The 20,774-nt window shown below is 37.6% G+C and overlaps 1 protein-coding gene across 5 annotated transcripts in view; it reads left to right on the forward strand.

Annotated features, from left to right (window-relative positions):
- Positions 1–20,774, forward strand: part of DCLK1 (doublecortin like kinase 1) — a 256,342-nt gene that overhangs the window by 184,647 nt on the left and 50,921 nt on the right. For 2 of the 5 annotated variants that reach the window (XM_064441011.1, XM_064441012.1), the window contains exon 6: positions 4,629–4,723. In XM_064441011.1, coding sequence (XP_064297081.1) covers positions 4,629–4,723 — 95 coding nt within the window. Of the gene's footprint in view, positions 1–3,536; positions 3,702–4,628; positions 4,724–10,693; positions 15,529–20,774 lie in introns of those variants that run through there. The other 3 variants (XM_064441013.1, XM_009511334.2, XM_009511333.2) reach the window with 3 other exon arrangements.

The raw sequence follows: 20,774 nt of genomic DNA on the forward strand, positions 1-20,774 counted from the left end.
AGTTTCTATCTAACCGTTGCTGAATATGACCTACACATGTTGTTGTGTCTTCTGTAAATAATTTTTTAGTTTTGGCTGTCCTGGTTCTGAATAAGTTGTGGCTGTGAAAAAGCCTGCACCATTCCATTCCCTTAGGCTTCTCTTTCCTCTTCACACACACTTTTGTGTTTGGCAAACCACTTTTGTGAATGCACAAAGTCATCTCAACTTTTTTTTAATAGAGTACAAGATGCTAACACATCTTGTGCAGGCTTATAGGACAGTACAATTTTAATACAGTGGAGTGGCATTGGCAGCCTCTCAGACTGGCACTTAATACTTTAATTCAGCTTTTCTCATTTCTTATTTTGTAATAAAAAGACGCCCAGTCAAAACATATTTATTGGAATCCTATCAAAGTACTTTTTATTTACAGCATTTTCACCAGTTTATAAACATCTTCATATGAAAACCTATTTTGCATTTTTCTCAGTAGATGATGGTACCCAGCTTTATCATTCTATTTTGTGGGGTTTTCTACCTTCATGTGTGTGCCAAGTGCTGGAAAAAAGTACAAAGACAGGTTCTTGACCTGCTATGCATCCTCAGCAAGAGAGAACAGTAAGAAAAAGAGTTCACAGCTAAGCAGTTGCATACATCTCAGAGCAGCCACATTAATTTTGTTATTGTTTTAGCTTTTTAATATATATTTCACATGTGAAATTTTGAATGGATATTTTTCATGAGATGTTGGGAGGCTGCTGTGCGTTAAGCTCTGGCCTCTATCATTCTATGAATAAAAAGTGAAAGAAACCTCTTGCCTCACTTAATAACATGATTAAACGCAACAGTGATTTACCAATTTCATATGTCTTCGTCTACATCAGGGTTCCCTGTAACAATGTGTGCTGTATCAGTGAGCGAGAAATGCAGTGCAGATACTGGACAGGAATGCAGTTTCTGACCAGAATGCATTCTACCTAGAAATGGATTTCAGGGCATTTTAGACTGTATTCCTGTATTTATCAGGAATGCATTATTATTAAATATTATAGATTTTATTCCCATGTTTGTTGCCATGTTATCCAGTCAAAAGCTGCATATGTAAGAATAGTGTTGTGATTGTAAATGGAGTTCAGGAAGGGGGTCAGAATCAGTCCAGTCTCTTCCTGCCACATAGCACCCAATATCAACCCTATTTACACATTCAGTATAATGACTCACAAGATACTAGAGTCAGAGGTGGAATGGCCAGCAAGCCATAAACAAGAAGGAAAAAAAGGAGGGCTCCTGGACTGGGGAATTATCAGGAATTACCATTTCTTCCCTGCTGTGATGTCTGTCTTAAACATTACTTAATATCAGTAGAAATAGTAATGTGTATCTCCAGGTATGCAGAGTATGCAGAAGGCAGACAACACGATGTGCACAGAGAGTGCGTTCTGTCAGAACGTAAAGCCTAAGTAGACAAGTGGTAGAGATGACACGACTTGTCTGATGATGTGTAGATGCATATAGAGAGCTGGGAATAGAACCCATGTCACCCAAGTCCCTGTTCAGTTTGAATCTAATGTAAACTCTGTATGCCCTTCAGTCATCAGAGTTTATTTAGTTGACTTCTGCACTTGGAATAAAATCCACCGGAATTGGTAGGTGGGGAGAATTTTTATGATTTTTCTTCATCTCAGGTATATCCTAAACCTCTAGATGCTTGGGTTTGGATTCATCTTGCCTAACTTTAGAAGTCTATGCTGCAGTGGATGCTCCTGGTACATTGTTCATCAGGTCTGTTTTAGGTGGTTGCTTGGGGATGATACAACTTGTGCTACAACAGCAATTTGCTTAAAATAAGGTCTAGAAAACTACTTCAGCTGTAGAAGCCTACTCAGTAGGTACCTAAAGATTGGTAAAAGGAATCTCATCCCCAGTGCTGATTGTCATCTCTAGTTTCCTAAACAGCTCTCCATGGGGAGTCCTTGTATGCTCACAAAAATCCTGGTATGTGTTTTAAGTGCTTAGCACCTTTGTGTTTTGGATATGGATAAGGAGGTGAGCACTCCACTTAAATCTCCTGAGGGCCTTAGTCCATTAATTGTGCTCTTGATTTCACATATTACAGATGACCAACACAAGCACAACTATCATAATTTTTCTTTTTGAAAAGCATTCTTGGGGAGAGCATTGGAGCTTACCTTAAATGCTCTGGATACTCTGGTGGTGGCAAGTGAGTAATTTTTAGGGTTTCTAATACTTTGTTTTTTCACCTCAAATAGATATTCATCAACATGATATGTGTGGGAAATACATCAAGAGTCAAATACACCATTGCATCTATTCATCTGGTTCCACTTGGTAGCCTTAAGTTGTCTTCAGGACAGAATAATTGCAATACTAATTCTAAGAAAAACTATTGTTGAAAGTTATGGGGAAGGAGTCCCCATCTAAGGAGCAGGAGCTGGTGCCTAGTGCTACAAGGTTTATTAAAGTGTATCTGTTACCTTAAGTCTTCTCATAATAATAAAACCTAAGAATATCTGCTTGGTTTAAAGAGAAGGCAGAGCACTAGTCTTGTTGCTGAGCAGTCGTGAGGACTAGCTCCATGTGAATAGTAGCAGTTTAGTATTCTTTGGTAAATAATGTCATATTTGTTAATAGGGAGCCCTTTAGAAGTTGAAGACTCCAAAAAGCTTATTTTTAATATCTTCATGTTGCCCTTTTCCTAAATGTTTTCAGAAGCATTGAAAATAAATTTGATTTTAGTCATTCTTGACCAGAGCTATGGGGTGTTTTTGCTGAATGCTATATGAACTTCAGTGAACGTGTCCATATGCATGTGCTCTCCCCAACACACTTACTACAACAGTTGAATCAGTGCTGATATGTGCAAACCATTGTCCTATGTACAAAGAGAATTTGAAGACTAGATGAGTGGAGTGGTTTTCTAGAAAAGCAGCCTATTTAAATAAAATTAGTGTATATTGTTGTTGCTATGGTTATATGAATATATTGCACCTTTACCTTAAACAGTGCCTTGCGCAAAGTGATGTTGAGGTCTGATCACTCATAGCACCTAGACACTATTAAGTGATCATTATTTATCATGCAGTATAATGTGTTTCATTGATGGTGTGGTAGGTGTACATGTTTCTGCCTTAAAATATGTGGGCCCAGTATTAGCCAGTGAAAACAATGTATTATGTAAAAAGTAAGAAAAATCTATTAAAAATGCATACTGTATTATCCAAAGGAATTAGCATTTGCTAGATTGCAAGTCAGCCAAGGTTTTACAAGAGTTATTGTCATTTTGATTTTCAGATGAGTCATTTGGTATATTGCCCCCAAAGGCACCTCATTATGATTCAGTGCACAGCATATAAAATTGCTTAGGCTTTCGGGGCTCCATGGAAAGCGAGTGGGGGTTGTGGTGGCTCAGCGTTGTGAAGCAGCAGCATTATGCTTAATTGACACCTTTGATGTAGCCCTAAGACAGCACCTGCACCTCCCACTGCTGCTCTGAAGACGTCAGCCTTACGCAGAAAAGGCTTCTGCTTATGAATCCTGCATCGCATTCAGCTCACTCTGTGAGCAGCCCCAGCTATCCTTAACTAATCCCATTGCTTCTCAGTTTGGCTACAGCTTGGCTTAGTACAGAGCAGGAATTTTGCTGCTTGCTATTACCAGGTTAAACAGTAAGATTTTGTCCATGTTAGAACTCATAGAAGGTAAGTCAAATGCCTTGTTGATATCCTAGTATGTAAATATTCTCCTAGGATTCAGAATCTGGGAATCTGATTGTCGATTCTTTTTTTCCTGGTGCTGACAAATGTGGACTGTGAATTAACAGTTGCTTGTTTAAGAATATTTACATATATATGTGATACACGCTTTGTAGTGTTTCTATCTGCTTCAGTGTGAACATTATTGATAGCCTCTCGTGTGATTACTTTGTAGTAGAATTCTGTCCTCTGCTGGTATTGTTTTGTTAATTTAATGGAAAATGTCACATGCATGCAGAAGATGCTTCTAAAATGATAGGCACTGACATATATGAAGGAACTTATTTATTTGAGAAAGTGATGCTTTGCTGTAAGTCAGACTTGAGGTGTTAACATCCAATTTATTTGCCTCTAGAAAGCCCCTCTGGGTTAAGTCTGAGCTGATGTTTGGGTCAGATAGTATTGCAAAAATCTCTTCAAATGAATGAATGAGGAACAGCAAGCAGCTGGTTTGCTCTTGCAAGCACTGCTGGGTTTTATTTTTGGTGGGTAGCACTTCAAGCCATAACTAAATAGAGTGAAAAGGTTTACATACAGCAAGTGTCTGTTAAGGTTAACAAAGCGCCTTGCTCCCTATCACTTTCAAGCACAGAAACAATACAGTTTAAGAAAACGTGATCATGTTCCGTGCCATTTACTAAACAGTCTTTTCAGGTTTGTTGATAATTTGCTTGCACTCTTTATACAATTTGGCTTCATGAGCCAAAACTCTGAGGAAACAGTTATTTTGTGAATTAACTTCTTTAATGTTTAAAACATTAAGCAAGAGTGAATTAATCTGCTCAACAAAGAATGAAAAGAAATATGTTGGTTTAACTATTTCTTTGCTCTTAATAATGCCTTAGGTTTATTTTTTATTTATTGTCCTTTTAGTGAATGGAACCCCTGGTAGCCAGCTTTCTACTCCCCGCTCTGGGAAATCTCCAAGCCCATCTCCCACCAGCCCAGGAAGCCTACGGAAACAGAGGGTAAGGAAATAAGGAAACTGATTTCTGAGCGTGGCTGGGGACAATCCGGCATAGCCATTATCCGATAGCCTTCTCCCCACTGATTCCTTGTGTGTAGAGTCATAGGGTGGAAGAGCCTGGCCACAGTCCTTGTTGTGTTTGTACAACACTCTGAAGTGGAATACAACTGTTCTGTGTCTGTCAAAATGCTAAGTATGCTGGGAATTGGTTTATCCTTGAGGGGAAAAACAGGGGTGTCTTTCTCCTTTTTCACAAAACTTTTTTTTTTTGTTTTAGTTTCTTATTCCAAACATTTCACAACTGGAAGGAAAAGTTCATGTTGTCAAAGACATTATTTTTGTTCTTAATTTGCCATGGGCATTATGTCACTTGCAAAACCTATAAACAGCTTTGATTTTGAAGCAAGATGAAAGAATGCGCTGTGGAATTTAGCTGTGGATTAGCTGTAATACCATAGCCTTGGGCAGTGAAGATAATATCAGTACCAAGGCAGCACAAGAGTGGTCAGTTGCTGGACCAGAGTTGTTACCAGCTGTAGGTTCCCACTAGGTATTATGTATAGAGGAATCCACAATGTACCTAAGAAACCAGTATTAAGGTAGTACCTGTGTTACTGCTTTTACCCTCTGACAAAATAGTACTTGTTCAACCCAAAAGGCTCCACATGCTAATTTAATTAATTGTATCTGTTCAAAAGCAATGGGACAGATGTCTATGTATCTTCTCTTCTGCTATTTTCTAAACCGTGATCTGTTCTCAATGAAAGCTTCCCTAAGGCAGTACTCTGTATCTCAGACTTGTTTATAAACACAGTTTGAACACATGCTCTTTCTGCCTTTTCAGTTTTTAAATAAAGACATAATTTATGTCTCTCAAAATAAGGGGATGATGTACAAAATTGGCAGTGCTTGACTTTAGGGCCTTGTGCAGACCTGATCCCCCAGATATCCAGATCAGGAATAGCTGTAGCATGGCATGACTCCCTTCTAGGCTGTGTACCCTTCTTCCTGTCTGGTGGATACCAGGGATCTGAGGAATTGTGCATGCCCAAGTCTTACCTCAGGCTGGGATACAGCCATGGGTTTCTGCCGTGACTTGTTTATAGGCATGGAAGCTAAATGTGATCTTCCAGTGTAGCGGTAGCCAGTGAGTGGCAGCTTGAAGCCTCGGGGTGGTGTCATGGTTTTCATCAACTGGTACAGAGAGAGTAAAGATGCAAGTTTCAGTAGGGTAAGCTGGTATTAAAATCTTCCTGAATGCAATGTCCTCCAAACCTGTTTGCTCGTACTCTCAAAGCTTATTAATGAATCATTAATAAGTCACTGAAGAGGGAAGAAAGAGTCTTCCAAATGAATTATACATTGGTGATGTAAGAGTGTCTTTTAGATGGGTGATATAACTATACTGTGGATTTCCATTTGCTGTAAATCTGTCTCTTTTCATTGGTAACTTTCCTAAACTTTCTTCCCCACCACTGATGCTTCTCTCCCCACAGTGAAGAAATGTTTTTCGGTTAACGTTTGTGGATGGGTGAGTGAGAACCATGTGGTCAGCACCATTAGACATAAAGGGTGTTTGTCCACAGGTTTCTGACTTTCAAATGTGAAGAGGAGAGAGAATGGGCTTCCTCTTGTCCTGGTTCCCTATGTGGAAGTGTAACAGGATCATTGAGTGGCAGTATTATAGATGCAAAGGGCTGTGTAGTGGTAACATAATCACATGGCTAACTGTACAGAAAATAAATATTGAAATAAACTACAGGAGAGATAAGACATTCTTAAAGAGTTGAATTCTCTCCTCAGGTATTCATATCCAGTCCCCGTGACCTCGGTAGGGGACCTTTCATGCTAGTCTGGCTTTATTTTAGGCAGATTTTTTTTTTACCTGATGAAACATGGAATACATTAATGTAAAAATAAATTGCAATCATGTAAAAATGCATTGCAATAACATTATTTAGGTTACAAAATCAACTGCTTGGAAGTTCAGTGGTGGAAACTTTACACTTGCTCTGAGAATTTATTTCAGCTCCTTTCATGTTTAACTTGTGAAGTGAATGAACTATAAGTTCAGTGTAAAAACATATGATTGTGTCATTAAATGTCATAATGTATATTCCAGTGAGTAAATTAGTTCTATGAACAGCCATTAAACAGTGCTTTCTAATCTGAATTTTCTTGTTAGCAGTATAAATGGTGTTCTGTTTTGTTTTAGTACCATCTTTTGTATGTTGCCATTTAAATTTTATTTAGAGGGCAGGTTATTTTCAGTACCATATTGTCATAAACCAAATTTGAACCCAAAGCATTTTGCTTTGTCTTCAATGGCTTCAGCTACAGGGCTGACAAGCCAGCTGCTGGAGAAGGTTCATTCCCTAGGAGGTGGTTGAAGTGTTGTTATCATGTGAAAGACCTACAAGAGGGAAGAGGAGACTGATTTCAGTGCCCCCCTTGTCCCCGTTGTTGAGAGGTGAGGTATTCCTGCCCCGAAAGAAGAGCGTTGGCTGCTAGAGCCATGGTCTGTGGTTGAAGGTGATGGCTGGGTTTCTGACTGGTCTGGGTTTCTCTCTTTATGTGGACTTTGAGGGAGCTACTACTTTAGAACAGAAATAAGGTGCTACGTCCTGGAAATGCCAGCTCAGCTTCATAATTCATTTTTCCCCTGCCCCTCTCTCTCCTTGTGGTTAGAGTTAGAGGAGTGCCTCCTGTCTTGTGCCATCAGGTACATGGGATGCCAGTGGTATGTACTGGGCCTGGAAGACAACAGGAAGCGTTGACTCTAGCATAGCCTGATTCCCCTTGATCTAACTAATGAATCAACTCTTCAGCATCCCCGTCCAAGTGCTATGAGGGAGTTGTAGGCTTGGTCCATCAAAATGCTCTGGGACCTGGGCAGGCTGCCAACATTTTTCCTGGGAAATACAGGTGAGAGGGGAAGTCATGCTTTCGAATTCAGATGTACAAAAGCAAAGTAATTCCACAAACTGAGGGATTTCTTTCTCCTTGTGAACAGTAAAGACCTGTAAAAATAGTAGAGGTGGTAGAATTTTCCAAAGAAAATATTCCTTCTAATAATGGAGTGCATTAGGCAACTTAAAATAGGGATTGATCAATCTTCTTAATTACCGACATTTCATCATTCACCTTAAAAAAAAATCTGGCCTTTGATGGAAGGCTTTCCATTGATCTAAATAAAGCCAAGAATGCTGCTGTGGTACATGTGCTATACTCATGAAAACAGTACTTTTGTAATCCTACAGATAAAATTTTCCACCCTCAAAAGACAGAACATAAAAAGATAAAGTTTCATCCTTTCTCACTTGCATATGTACGTGGCTCAGTTGATTCCAGAAACTCAGAAATCAGTGAAAGTTATATATTGATAATCTGGGGCAAAATTCAGTCTATGTTTGAGGAAAGTAAGATTTGAAAGATTAATTTTATGAGTGTAAAATAAGGACTTGAAAGTGAACTAGGAACTGTGTGGAATTCTATATTTTTTTCAGCTTCTGAGTTTTTAAACTTGCATCCTGTGGACTATAGTTATGCTTTCTTACAGTTTAATTCTTTCTTTATATTTATTCCTAAATAGGAAATTAAGATTCTTGTTTTTAAATGGTTATGTATTTAATTGTGTATTTCCACAGAGGATGAAAACACCTGAAATTCCGGTTTATGGCTGTTGTAGTAGACAGTTATTGTCTTGCACATGCATATACCGTTAAAGGTGGAGAGTAAGAAAAAGTGGCATGACTATCATAGCAATAATTATCCATAATAGCAACACTCCTGTTTTATTTAACTAGCCTTTATAATCGTTCATCATCTCGTTTTTCCACTGTCTTGTAATCAGAGTCATTACTTCAGTTAGGGTGGAAATGTTCTGTACTTTATACCTGATTTTCCACTGCTTGCCATTATTTTAAATGTTTCTTCTACTTCCCTAGAGACTACAACCTATAGAATAACAAAAAAATAGATTTAATGTACCTCTTGACTAAATAGACAAAGTTGAATTCTACTTACATATGGATTTTTTGAGTTGTATGTGTCCAAGAGGTCTTATTCATTGAGCAAGTTTTGTCTTTTTATTAATCTATGCAAAGTAATGAATAGAGTATCATATTTTTCAGAAATACAGCTCTTTGGCTAATTATAGGCAAGGAAAATTCTTGCGGAAAGGAAACTTTAAAGAAGTTTCAAGTACTTAAAAGTATATGAAAGAGCATAGAATACGATCCTGAAATGTTGTGCATGCTTTTACTTTAAAGCAGGCATAGAGTTATATAAGTAACCACAAAAATACTCCCCAAATATTAAAAGTTAGTTCTCACAAATATCTTCTTTGTAAGTTCTGAATGCGTTTTTTTTATATTCAGAGGAGTAAGCAGTCACCTGGGAGAGCCAAAAGTTTCGTGTGTTACCCTCATTGCCAAATCAAAAGATTTCTTTTCTGTACTATGTATTAGAAATTCCAAAACTGTATCTGCTCAAAAGGAATTTTAATAATTAACGAAGTAGTTAGTATTCAAAATGAGATCCTCTTGTCTGTTTAAAATTCTTCTTTTGTGTAGGTTGTTCACAACAAAATAGAAATGTGTTTAAGGTCTGACTTTCAGTCTGCCAGTCTAACATGTCTGCTATTACTGTATATACACATGCCGATTGGCAAAATACATGCAGAATAAGCATTGTAGGGAATGAAAAACCCCTTTAAGGGACTTAAACCCCCTTTTATATCATGCCTGCAAGTAAAACATAAACCTGCATAGATTATTGAGATCCTTGTGAATTTGAAATTTTTAAAATATTAATTTTAGGTAGTTCTTGTTTTATAGTATAGCTTTTAGATTTGTTTATTTTTTTTTGTCTCAGCTATCTTCCTCTGCTTAAAAAATCCCCCAAACCAAGGTCAGCCCTAAAGCTGGCTCCATCAGCCTCCCCATTCTCATGTGTTCTTGTATTTTGTCTTGCCGTTGTTTTTTACTTCATAAATATGTCTTACACTTAAAGGATCCCCAGAAACATCTTAGAGGTATCAGAGATTGCCTATGAGGTGTGCTAGACACCTGACTATTCAGTGCCTCCCTAAACCATCAGCTGTGCTTAATTCACCTTAAAAAGATAGTACTCTGTCCTCTACCACATCTCCTCACTGAACTTCCTCTTTCATTCAGTGCTATTGCGTATCTTGGCAAGGATTGTTGTGCTGCGTAGGTTGGATAGGGCAACGTATCATCCCCTAACACCTCTGGCATTTGAGGATTATCTGATCTGTCAGAGGATGCTCGGAGTGGGTGTTGAAAAAACGAAGTGGATCCGTACACTCAGACTCTCCCTCTGCTGTCATGAGCTGGTTGCTTGGCTACCATCAGAAAGAGCCGGTGATGGGCGGGGGGGGTTTTACATGCTGCTTTTTACATATACACACAGATGCAGAAAAACTGCAGAAAAGATACCATTGTCAGTGTAATATAGGTAACGGCAATATTCAGTGCCAGCATTTTGGGGCTCAAATGCTGCTGGATCCGTGCTATTTCATCAGTGGGTGGCAAGTTTTGATTACCTTACATAAGCACGTACTTTCCTACTGCTGTTTGTGAAACAGCAAAAAGGGAAGTATATTCCATTTAGAATAAATTCAGTTTGCCAAGTTTCCGAACAATTCAGGAGACTCTCCAGTACAGACAAATATTGTTTAAATAGTGTTTATTAGGAAAGAATCAAAGAAAAAAAATAATTGCCTCTTAGAATATGTTGCACATTGAAACTCCAGCTTTATTTTCTAACCATCTATTTGTTGATTAAAAAATAATTGTATGACATTAAGCCAAAAATCTGATTATATAGAATATGTGTATTTTATGTTAAAGAGTATCTTCTGCTCCACAGTAACAAAAAGAATATAAGACAGTTGCAGTGCAACAAATCAAACACAATAAACAAATCTATACTGCACTTCATCTTACAGGACCTGTATCGCCCACTCTCTTCGGATGATATGGATTCAGTAGGAGACTCAGTGTAAAAGAGAAAATGGAACAATGTTTATGGTTTGTGATTTGGTGAAGGTTTAACATTTTTAAAGAGAATAGCTGCTAATTTACAGTAATAGTGAATCGCACAAAAGAGTTTTGCATATTTAATATTAAAAACGTGGGGCCAAATTAATTCTAGTTTGTGGGGGTATTTTTGGCTTTACCACTGCATTTTAATGCAGGAATTTGTAATGAATGAGCCATTAAGTATGTCCATCAAATACAAAACAGCATTGTGCACACTTTAAGGCACAAAGATTGGATAAGGTGAATATAACGCACAAATCCATAGTGGGCACATTTATGAATAGCAGTCTTTTTATCATCTATGGTACTGATTATATGTTCTGTTTTTAACATAGGTATCTTTATTCATTTTGCTATGAACAGTTAATGAATGCTTTGCTTTTACCAACGAATAGGTAAAATGCAGAAAAGAAAAAACCTGCCATATTAAACTGCTTGCACCACGCTGTCTGATCCTGACACGCACATTTGGAATGCTCTAAGTTTAGTCTTTTTTTCTGAATGACAAGAAAATTAGGAAATCCCATGTGGTCACAGGACAAAAAGTAAATGCTTTCAAAGTAGCACTCAAGTTCTCTTTACTTTGTTACCATTTAATGACTCTCAACAGAAGGGTGTTCACAGGCAACATGAATGTTTTACCTGGCAAGAGCTGTTAATACTGATCATCCGTGTGTTGCAAGTAAATATGGACAGATTTCTAAACGAGGAAATATGGGGGCCTGCTGGCTGGCAGCATCATCTGACGCATATATGCTGACACCTTTCGAAAAACACATTTTGCCTGAGAAACTAGTGGTTATTTTCACTTATGTTAAGGACAGGAACATCATTTTTTATTTGCTGTAATAAGACATTTTATGCATTTCAAAATGAAAGCCGACAGAAATGGTGGTACTGTAAATCATCCTCCTATTGACCTAATTTCTCTGTTTTCGTAATTTCTAGAGGCGGTCATTTTGTACAACATGAATATGCAAAACTCCTTTAGTGTTAAAGTAGGTCACGCATTATAACCAGTTGCTTAACCAATATCTACTAATTTTATTTGTTTTCTGCTGCTTTATTGTGAGAATTTTAGTCTCCTTTAATTTGCATAATAGCAATGTTTCCCATCGTGTGTTGCACATTGCTTTAAAATCTATCTGTTGTACTTAAGCCCATAGTGTAGTACCTTTTCTTTCAGTATCGCAAATACTAATGATTTAAGAATTAAAAATTAGTGTGATTCTGATCCTCAACAAAAAAACTGTAGAGATTATATTTTTGAGCTACTTAGTGATGATTTAATATGTTCTGAAATCAGGAAAATTTACTCAATAGCAGAAAATGTTTAGCTGCTGCATGCCAACTTTTAAATGTAGTGAAGTAATTCCTTTACACTAATTTGTCCATAATAAAATTCAGCATCTGGAAAATGTTGGCATGCGATGTTATGGCTTCACTGTATCAATATCATTTTCTTTATGGAAGATATTTGGAAAAAGAAGTAAAAGAGCAGCAGAATACAAAACTTACCTTCTCTGTTTTCAATATTTGGTTCCAGTATCACCTGGAGAGAAAGTCATTGATCTGGCAGGTTTGCTGAAGCAGTTAGGTCATTCCCTTTCGAAATGCATGTTTTGCCATTCCTGCTTCAGACTTCAGATCTAAAACTGTTCCCAGCAATAGGAACAGTCCCCCCCATACCCCGATTCTAAGGCCGTCCTGTTCTACTGAAAAAGTTCGCAGCTGTGAAGTTACTTGCATTTTTGCCTGTTATGAGGGATTGCCTTTGTAAAATGTATTACTTAATCCCAAGAACTGCCTATTATGTAAAGGTGCATTGGGATCAGTTTCCAAAAGTTCAGACAGCTCCACCAGACTGAACAAAATAACTTCACTGATGTTTTGAAATTTGTTTTTTTCTGTAAAGAAAATAAATTCCATGAATTTCATTTTTCCTCCCCTCTTCCATATAGGCTACTGCTGCTTAAGGCAGTTTATTAAGAATGTTTGTTCTGCACAGGGAGCACAGATTGCCAGCAAACCTGAATCCCACGGCTTTGCTTAGCTGTGGAAAAGAAAAATGGACCTTATATCAGTAATTGTTATCATAGCGAGTTCTCCGTCAAGACTGTTTCAAAGAATATGCTAGTCCATAACATTTAATCATTTCAACATATGACTTGTATTAAGGGGCTATTCAGGGGCAATATGTATCATTAATATTTCATTTAAGGAGTGAAAGTCCCTTAGAGATTGAAAAGGTACACTGTTTATAGACTTTGAGATCCCTTTTGTGTGGAATGTAATTCCCATTATATGTGAGCAGAAATGAAATGTTTCGTTTGAGCAAGACCAGAAGGTTTCAGTTTATGGGTGAAACTGAAATTGTGTTTCTTGATGCTGTAGTTCTGCTTGCAACAGCACAGGTTTTAGTTTGTACCTAGATTTCATCGACTTCATTAAATAACAGAATAGCTTAAGCAACTTTATAGTGTTTGAACCTCTTATAGTTCTCTGTATGCTGCATTATTTGTGCCTACTCTAAGGTGATTATGATGTAGCTAAAGAGTCTTGTATAGATTGTGAATGCTTTGCTTCCCTTTGAGCTTTATGAATACTTGTGATTATTTCCCTAATGCTTTCTGCAACTTTCTGGGGTTTCTTTAATCTCTTTTCTTCTTTTATCCAACAAACAGTTCACATGTGAAGCACAGAATGTATATGTTTGTATTTCTACACACATTCACACGCATGCATAGATTAATGGCTCTGAAATCCACACAGTTATGTCACATTCGTGGCTTTAAATAAATATGTGGGGAAAGTGTATTAATGGGAGGATGTTCATCTGGTGGGATTCGCTCTGTTAAAGTCAGTGGAGCTGCACCAACCTGTTCTTGCTGAGCAGCTCCCCTGAGGAAGTCTGTACGATTTTAAGAGATCTCATGTACAAACAAGGGCTAAGTTCTGCTCGGTTTGAAGTTCGTGGTAAAACCGTCATTGACTTCAAGGTGGGAAGGATAGGACCTTATGCACAAATGTACATACACAGACAAAACATTCATCATGAATTTGAAGGGGTATTATTTTGACGTTTTCAGACTTGTGTCTCCTCTTGAACGGCACTGTTCTGCAGTGTACTGTCATGCAGCGTTAGAAGCTCTTCTGCTGAAATCAGTAAAATCTTTAACATTCATTATCCAATGTGAAAACTGATTTTCAATTTGTAAAATAATTCAGCAACAGCACATTACATGTGGTTATTTTTCTCTTTAAACCACTTTCACAGGGCATATATGGCTGTAAAGTGAAAATTCTGGGGCATTAATATTGTGGCTATAAATGTGTATTATAAGAAAAGATACATAGTGTTAGACAGCTTTGAAGATCACCTGGATTGAGATTGTGTGGCTTAACAATTGAAATAAATAATAGTGTTTGCTTTTACAGTTTCATACTTCGCACTGCCATGTGAACTTTATAGAGCGCAGTATGTTACAAAAAATGTCCTCCAGCTCTAAATGTTAAAACGAATTAAGAGTAATACAGAAAAAAACCTCTCATCAACCTAAGTTTACTGTTTTGTCAAAAATAGTAGGGTAATAAACACATAGAAAATCTGTATGGTGCTAAATTGCCTCATCACTTGATGAATACTTAGATTAATGTTGTCTGTGCTTTTTTTGTATCCAATTAATTGTATACAACAGAATACAAGTTTGTTCTTTATTTAATCTTCACTTTCAGTTTACCTGTTAGTGGCAGGATGAGAACTTGTACCTGTGAGTGAGCAATAGAAAAATAACCTTATGTCATGCAGCCAGCGGTAGCTTTACATGCAGAGCAAAGTAAGCAAGTGGTTGTCACACTCTCTGGAAATAAGGGTACTACTCCCCAGGAAACCCCTCCGTTCAGTAAGCGGAGCATGCCGAGCAGAGCAGAGGCCATTCCGAGCTGTGTTTGCTGTAGTGACACCTTTTGGCTGTCTCGGTTTGCCTCTTTCTTTCACCTTGCACCCGATCTCAGTTGGTTGAGCACCCTAACTCCCCGTGGAAGGCAATGGGTATGTAGATACACGTGTTGTGTACGCACACATTAGGGAAGGGTTAAAAACACACGCAGCGCACACGTACATGTTCGTATGCATTTTAGAGTCTATATTTGCGCATGCTGATTATATTCAAATTTGCTTAAATTAACCCTGAGCAGTGAAGTATGAAAAAGCTGTACTGTATTCAGCGTGTACTTGTTGTCTGATGTTACGTGAGGTAATTAGTTTGTGGTTTGCCCTGCAATACAGTGTTTTGGAATTTGGGCTCTAGTGAAAGAGGAGCTAACGATGTTTGTGCTAAGGCCTCTTCATTTTGTTAGTTGCACTATGATATTGTAAATATTGGCACATTTACAACATAAGTTTAAGATTTTACAAAGTTATGCATACAATTATTTTTTTTAAAGAAAAGTGCTTGGATATTTGCTTTTTAAAATATACCATTTTTGTATTAATGTGATACAGGAAACCAAAAAGAAAGCTGTTGATTTATCAACAAAAAAATGTAAAACTTGCAAAAATAAATGCCGATGAATGTTTTATTTCATATAATCAGCTGAAGAAAATCACCTTCATTTTTGTGCCATTGTTTCATCATACTGTGTTGCACTTGTGTTCCATATTTGACCATGTCATCCTGGTTGCAGTTTGTTGTTTCGCTAGATTTAACATTACTGTAGATTATTGTAAGCGATGTAATAAATATATTTAAAAAATACACACTGTTCAGTGAGTTTATTTTGGAAACATGATTAACAGGCTTTAAAAAAATACCTGCAGTTGGTATTGCTTGTTCGTTTTGGATCAGCATTGTCCATCTAACAGTTCACTTAGTATAAGCATACGGGATTCATGCATCCTAATGGATTCCTTTAAATAGTAGATGCGTTCAGTGCCTTTTTAAATAATAAACTCTGGGCTCTAGTGTACAGATGCAAAAGATCCTTCAGGGAAGGATTTGGTTTCTGATAGGTTTTTTGGAGTCAGTAAATATACCTGCCATGAATTGCTTATGGGTAAGTTTGTGTGCACACGATGGGATAGATTTGAAGTGGGAAAGTAGCAGACTACCCAAAGCAAGGTACCAGCTCCCTGCTGACAACTCAGCTACAGCAGCACTCCTCTTACGTATTAGGAAAATACGCCTGTGAAAAGCCAAGTACTGAAACATACCCACGGTATTTTAAAATAAGTACCTTGATTTCTTGATATATCTTTCCACTTGTTAGGCGGGTGAAGAGAGACGTTACAATTTCTGATATGTCATCTGCCAGTCTGATGCTTCAGCTGATATTCAGACACTCTCCTAGAGGGATCTGTGGACCTGATAAAAGTTCTAGTTTTGAAACCCTCTTGGTTGCTAGTAAATAGGTCTGCCTATAAAAGGTGTACAGACATAGAAATGAAACAGTACTATAGAAATGAGGAAGAGTAGAAACAAAATCGAGTGAAAAATTTTACCTGCGTATAACTTTAGAAAAGGAAAAAGGAAGCCTTCACATTGCATCACTGCGCATGCAACTTTTTATGTTAACTGCAGCATGGATACAGTAATGACGGGTCAGCTTCCAGTACCATGAATCTGATACTTTTTTTTTTTACATCCTCAATCTTTTCTGGAGGATGCCAAAGGCTGAGTGAGCCTACAGTCTGAATTATGGCTCAGCTCTGGAAGCAGCTGTTAGGAGCTAGTGGAGGTTAGATTTAAGCTTAATGTGAAATGCCATATAGGAAACTATGCTGGTCTTTAAGAATTGCCTTGTTACAAAAATCAAATGCATGTAAAAGCAGTCGATGCTGCAGCTTCATAAGAGGTTCCTAATAAAATGCTTCAGCTTGAAAATTTAACTTCAGTTTGTCAGCTCCACTTCCTTGCAATCTCTTCCATTTGTCCCTTTATCACTCAAAGAAGAAAACCAACACAAGTTCCTGAATGACACACGCGAGACTATTACTTGTATCATTTGAACTTATCTCTTCTCCAAGCTGTCTAAATCCTGAACTGCATAAATGAACAACAAAAAATCGTTTCCCTATGTAGGGCCTCTCTTAAGTGTCTAACAAGACAGGGCAGGATGTAGAACTGTGGATAAGTAGCAGGTTTGCATACATTTTTTATTGTTCCTTTCCAGATGAAGCAGTTTATAAATAAATTTGGATCTTATGTGTCAGTTTAGTGCAGTGTCTCTTTCTATACTTTGATTTCCATTGGCTTCCATTCTTTCGGCATGAAGATTGTGGATTTGATGTTTCTCCATGAAGTAATTTTTTGCCAGTTCTGTACTGTTTACATGAAAACTTTTTTCCCCTCCTCAGCTGGCTGAGCCAAAAAAATGTAAGCAATTAAACAAAAGAAAATCAAAAACATTTTTTGCTGGATGGAGTTGGGAGAGGGAGTTTCAGTGTAACCCTTTGCTTCTCTCTAAATTGAATAATAAAAAAATGAGTTTCTCTTCTTAAAAGTTGCATCAAAATATATTATTTTACTGTTTTAAACCAGCTGTCCTCTGCTTTACCTTTTGTTCTCTGGAGATGTACTATTTTGTTGTATTGACTCACTTATTTCTCGCTTAACGCTATTACATATTACAGGAATTTTTTGAGCCCTTCAAAGTCCTTCAAAGCTAATACCTGCACTGGACTGTTGTCTTTATTTCACCACTAAGTGTGATGATCTTTAAGCTAAGGAATTGGCTATGTCAGGAACTCATGATGGCTACCATGCAAAGGTTATTTATAACCAGACTGAACACTAGTATGGGCTCCAAAAGAGGTGAGCGTGGTTGCTTAACTGTTTAGTTTTGGTTTTAGTGCTACTTGTCCTTGCTGAGTTGAACTTCATCTTACTCATATTACTGCCGCACATAGGCTTATGTATGTTTTTTAAATTCTGTAGAATTCTTCGGAATAGGGAAAATCTTGGGAGGCATAATTTAAAGACATTCATAATTCCCTTATCCTGAGCCTCCTTCCTGAATTTACACTTTGTTTACTAATTTTAATCTTTGCTTTATTAAGCCCATTTCTAAAAGAGCAGAACTCTGCATGAGGTCGAAACTTAGCGTTACACCTGCGTGCATTTCTGTTACTCACATTTCATCCAGATGCTTCCTTCATGCTAGGAAAATACAAAGGAATCTATTGTTGAGAGACTTTGTAGACTCCATATGCGCTAATAAAGGTTTTGAGAGGTTTGGAAAATATAATGCAGTGTTTGGGGTTTAAGATTCAGGAGTCTGAATTGCATTAACAAACTTCCTAGTCATACTTGTTTAAGTTTCTTTTCTTAACTGCTGATACTGGTAGTCCACAAGAATAATTCCTGCTGTTTAGTTGGAGTGGGATTTTAAGATTAATTTAGGACAAAGGTGAGTATGGGGAGAGAGAAATTACAGTAATATTTACTTTACTGCCTTTTTTTCATGGATTTAGCGCAATTTCCACTGAGATACAAACTATTTACAAAACAGTTGCTAAATAAATCTCCCAGTGAGACATGGATGAAACTCTATAGCACTAATGTTTCCATTCACATCAATGAGATGTGTGGTGTGCTGGCCATCTGTTATATAAACCTGAATAGGATCTGAAATCCTTACACCAAAGACCTGATTTTTTTATGCCATCGCTTTTATGGAGGTGTGCCATAAAAATGGCCATGTGCTGGCAACCTGTGCAACTGGACCCCTTTGAATCTGTGTAAAAGTGATGACATTTCAAGCACCTCAGCATCTCTTAAAATTAAAACAGCTAATTGCATTAAGGTCTGTGTGTTGAAGAGATTATACTCTTGCTTAGAGTTTGTTTTCCCCCCTTCCCATCTGCAATATCCCTGATGGGGTCCACAGCTGTGAGAGCAACAGCGTGCACGACAGACTGCCTCACGATTGGCAAGCCAACTGGAAGGAACACCGAGACCCACAAGGATTGCCGGACCCGGAGGGCTTTCAGCTTGTGAGAACAACGAGCTAATTAAAGTCTGAATAAACGGAATGTCCTTCTAGCTGAAGTAAAGATAAATAAATAAATGCCTGCGTGTTGTTCCAGAGGACTGAATAAAGATGAAAATATTTGTGTCGTGTTTACCTAGTAACGTCTCTTTGATTGCGAAAGGGAGTCCATCAGCAGACCTGGTGAATATATGCAAATGTTCGGTTCCTGATTTCTTTTTAATCTGTTGTTTTAAATAGGAGGGGTTCACAAAGGTAATTAAAAGTGTGCGTTTTCTTCGTATTTTTCAATCTGTTTAAAAATTTTAAAGTTTTAAAAATCTCAGTATGTATTTTTAGCAAATGTCTTCTTAGCTACTGCTTCCTTGTCACTGGCAAGCTCTGCTGCTGTTCACACGCTGATGCTTCACACGCAGATCTCACTGAAGGGGCTGTATGTTTTGTTTGCAGACCGATGGTACAGTATATGCTATTAATGCATCACTTTAGTTCTTCTTCAGTTATGAATATCATCTTAATCTTCCCATCCTTATGTAGCATCAATAAGAAAAGAAATAGGGACACTTTAAAAAAATCAATCTCATATTGATGTTTTATTTCCATTAAATTTTCTATGGGCCACTTATTTTTCAGTTTGTTTAACTAAACCTAGGCTAAATACATATTTAGAGAGCTATAGCTAAGACAGATGTTTTGGAGTGAATTTAATTTCGGTTATGTGTAGGCCATTAAGATAATTCGTATTTAAAGTGAAGCGCTTCCTGAAGTGCTTTCCTGAAATAGGCCCTCGAAGGATTCTAATTTTGGAAGGCCTGAGCAGTCACTGTTCTCAGCTAAACCTCACCTTGAGGGGCCTTGAGAAATTAGGTTCCCAAAAAGAAATTTGAGTCCTTCTAGGCACTCATTCTGAGAAGATGTGGCCACCGAGTTAGGTCTCGATTTTCACATCTCCCGTTCTCGCAAATGAGAGCAATGAGTGTGAGACTCCGTAAGGAGACCGTCAGACTGCTAAAGAAACGCACACTGCGTGCAGTCGTCAGTCTTGACCTTACATCTGCTGGAAAGTGTAATCTCACTGTTTAAAATGCAAAAAACTGAGTAAAGTAGTTGTTTGATAATCTATTGAAAATCTAGTACTAACCTTTTTGTGTTATATCCCTTAAATAAAAAATTCATTCCTGATTGTATGTGTAACAAATAGTAAACATTTAAATTGTAATTCCTTTAAGAAAATACTGTGGAGTGGGAAAAGAAGTAAGAAATTGGATGCCTGGTCTAGGAAAACAAACAGACACAGCAGAATGAGTAGAGAAAACATGTTTTTCTGCTTATTTTACAAGCAGGAGTGTAAAGGAAACAATTCTCTCATTACATGTGTGTAAAAATAGGCTTTGAGAGTGACTTCTCCAGGCATGAGAACTCCTAACATTTTCCTGTTACCTTGATCCTCATCTGCTCATTTGTTCAAAAATGAACCAGAGGTAAGTTTTTACTGAGACATCCCGCAGAGTTTAGCACAGGAATAGCACATACATAAACACGTCCTAATCATGAAACAAGGGCAGCAATATCTAAGCGAACTGCATAAAATCAGTCAGTGCTCACTTCTGTTGTCAAGAGGCAGCAAAAGCAGTCCAAGAACTGATTAATACAATTTTTAATTCTGGTCAAAGCTCAGAAGAAATGCTTGGTTGGATGAAAAGAATGAGCTGAGGTTGATTAAAAGAAAAAAAAAGGGGGCAAAGAATCTCTCGGTAGACAAGATACTCAAGCTCTCGGGATTATTTAGTGAAAAATAGGCCAAGTTCAGCCTTTGTCTAAATCACCTGACCTTAATCTATTGTGAGAGAAATTAAAGGTCTGATCAAATGAACTCAGCATACTGGCCAGCTTTTAACTCTGCTGACTGCCTTCTCCCTGCCTCTGTGCTCTGCAAAAAATCCCAGCTGCTGCATCATTAGTTATTCTTGCTCCAGTCGTCAGCTGTGCTCTGCAGTG

Source organism: Phalacrocorax carbo, chromosome 1 (genome assembly GCF_963921805.1).
Source record: "Phalacrocorax carbo chromosome 1, bPhaCar2.1, whole genome shotgun sequence".
Classification (NCBI taxonomy): domain Eukaryota; kingdom Metazoa; phylum Chordata; class Aves; order Suliformes; family Phalacrocoracidae; genus Phalacrocorax; species Phalacrocorax carbo.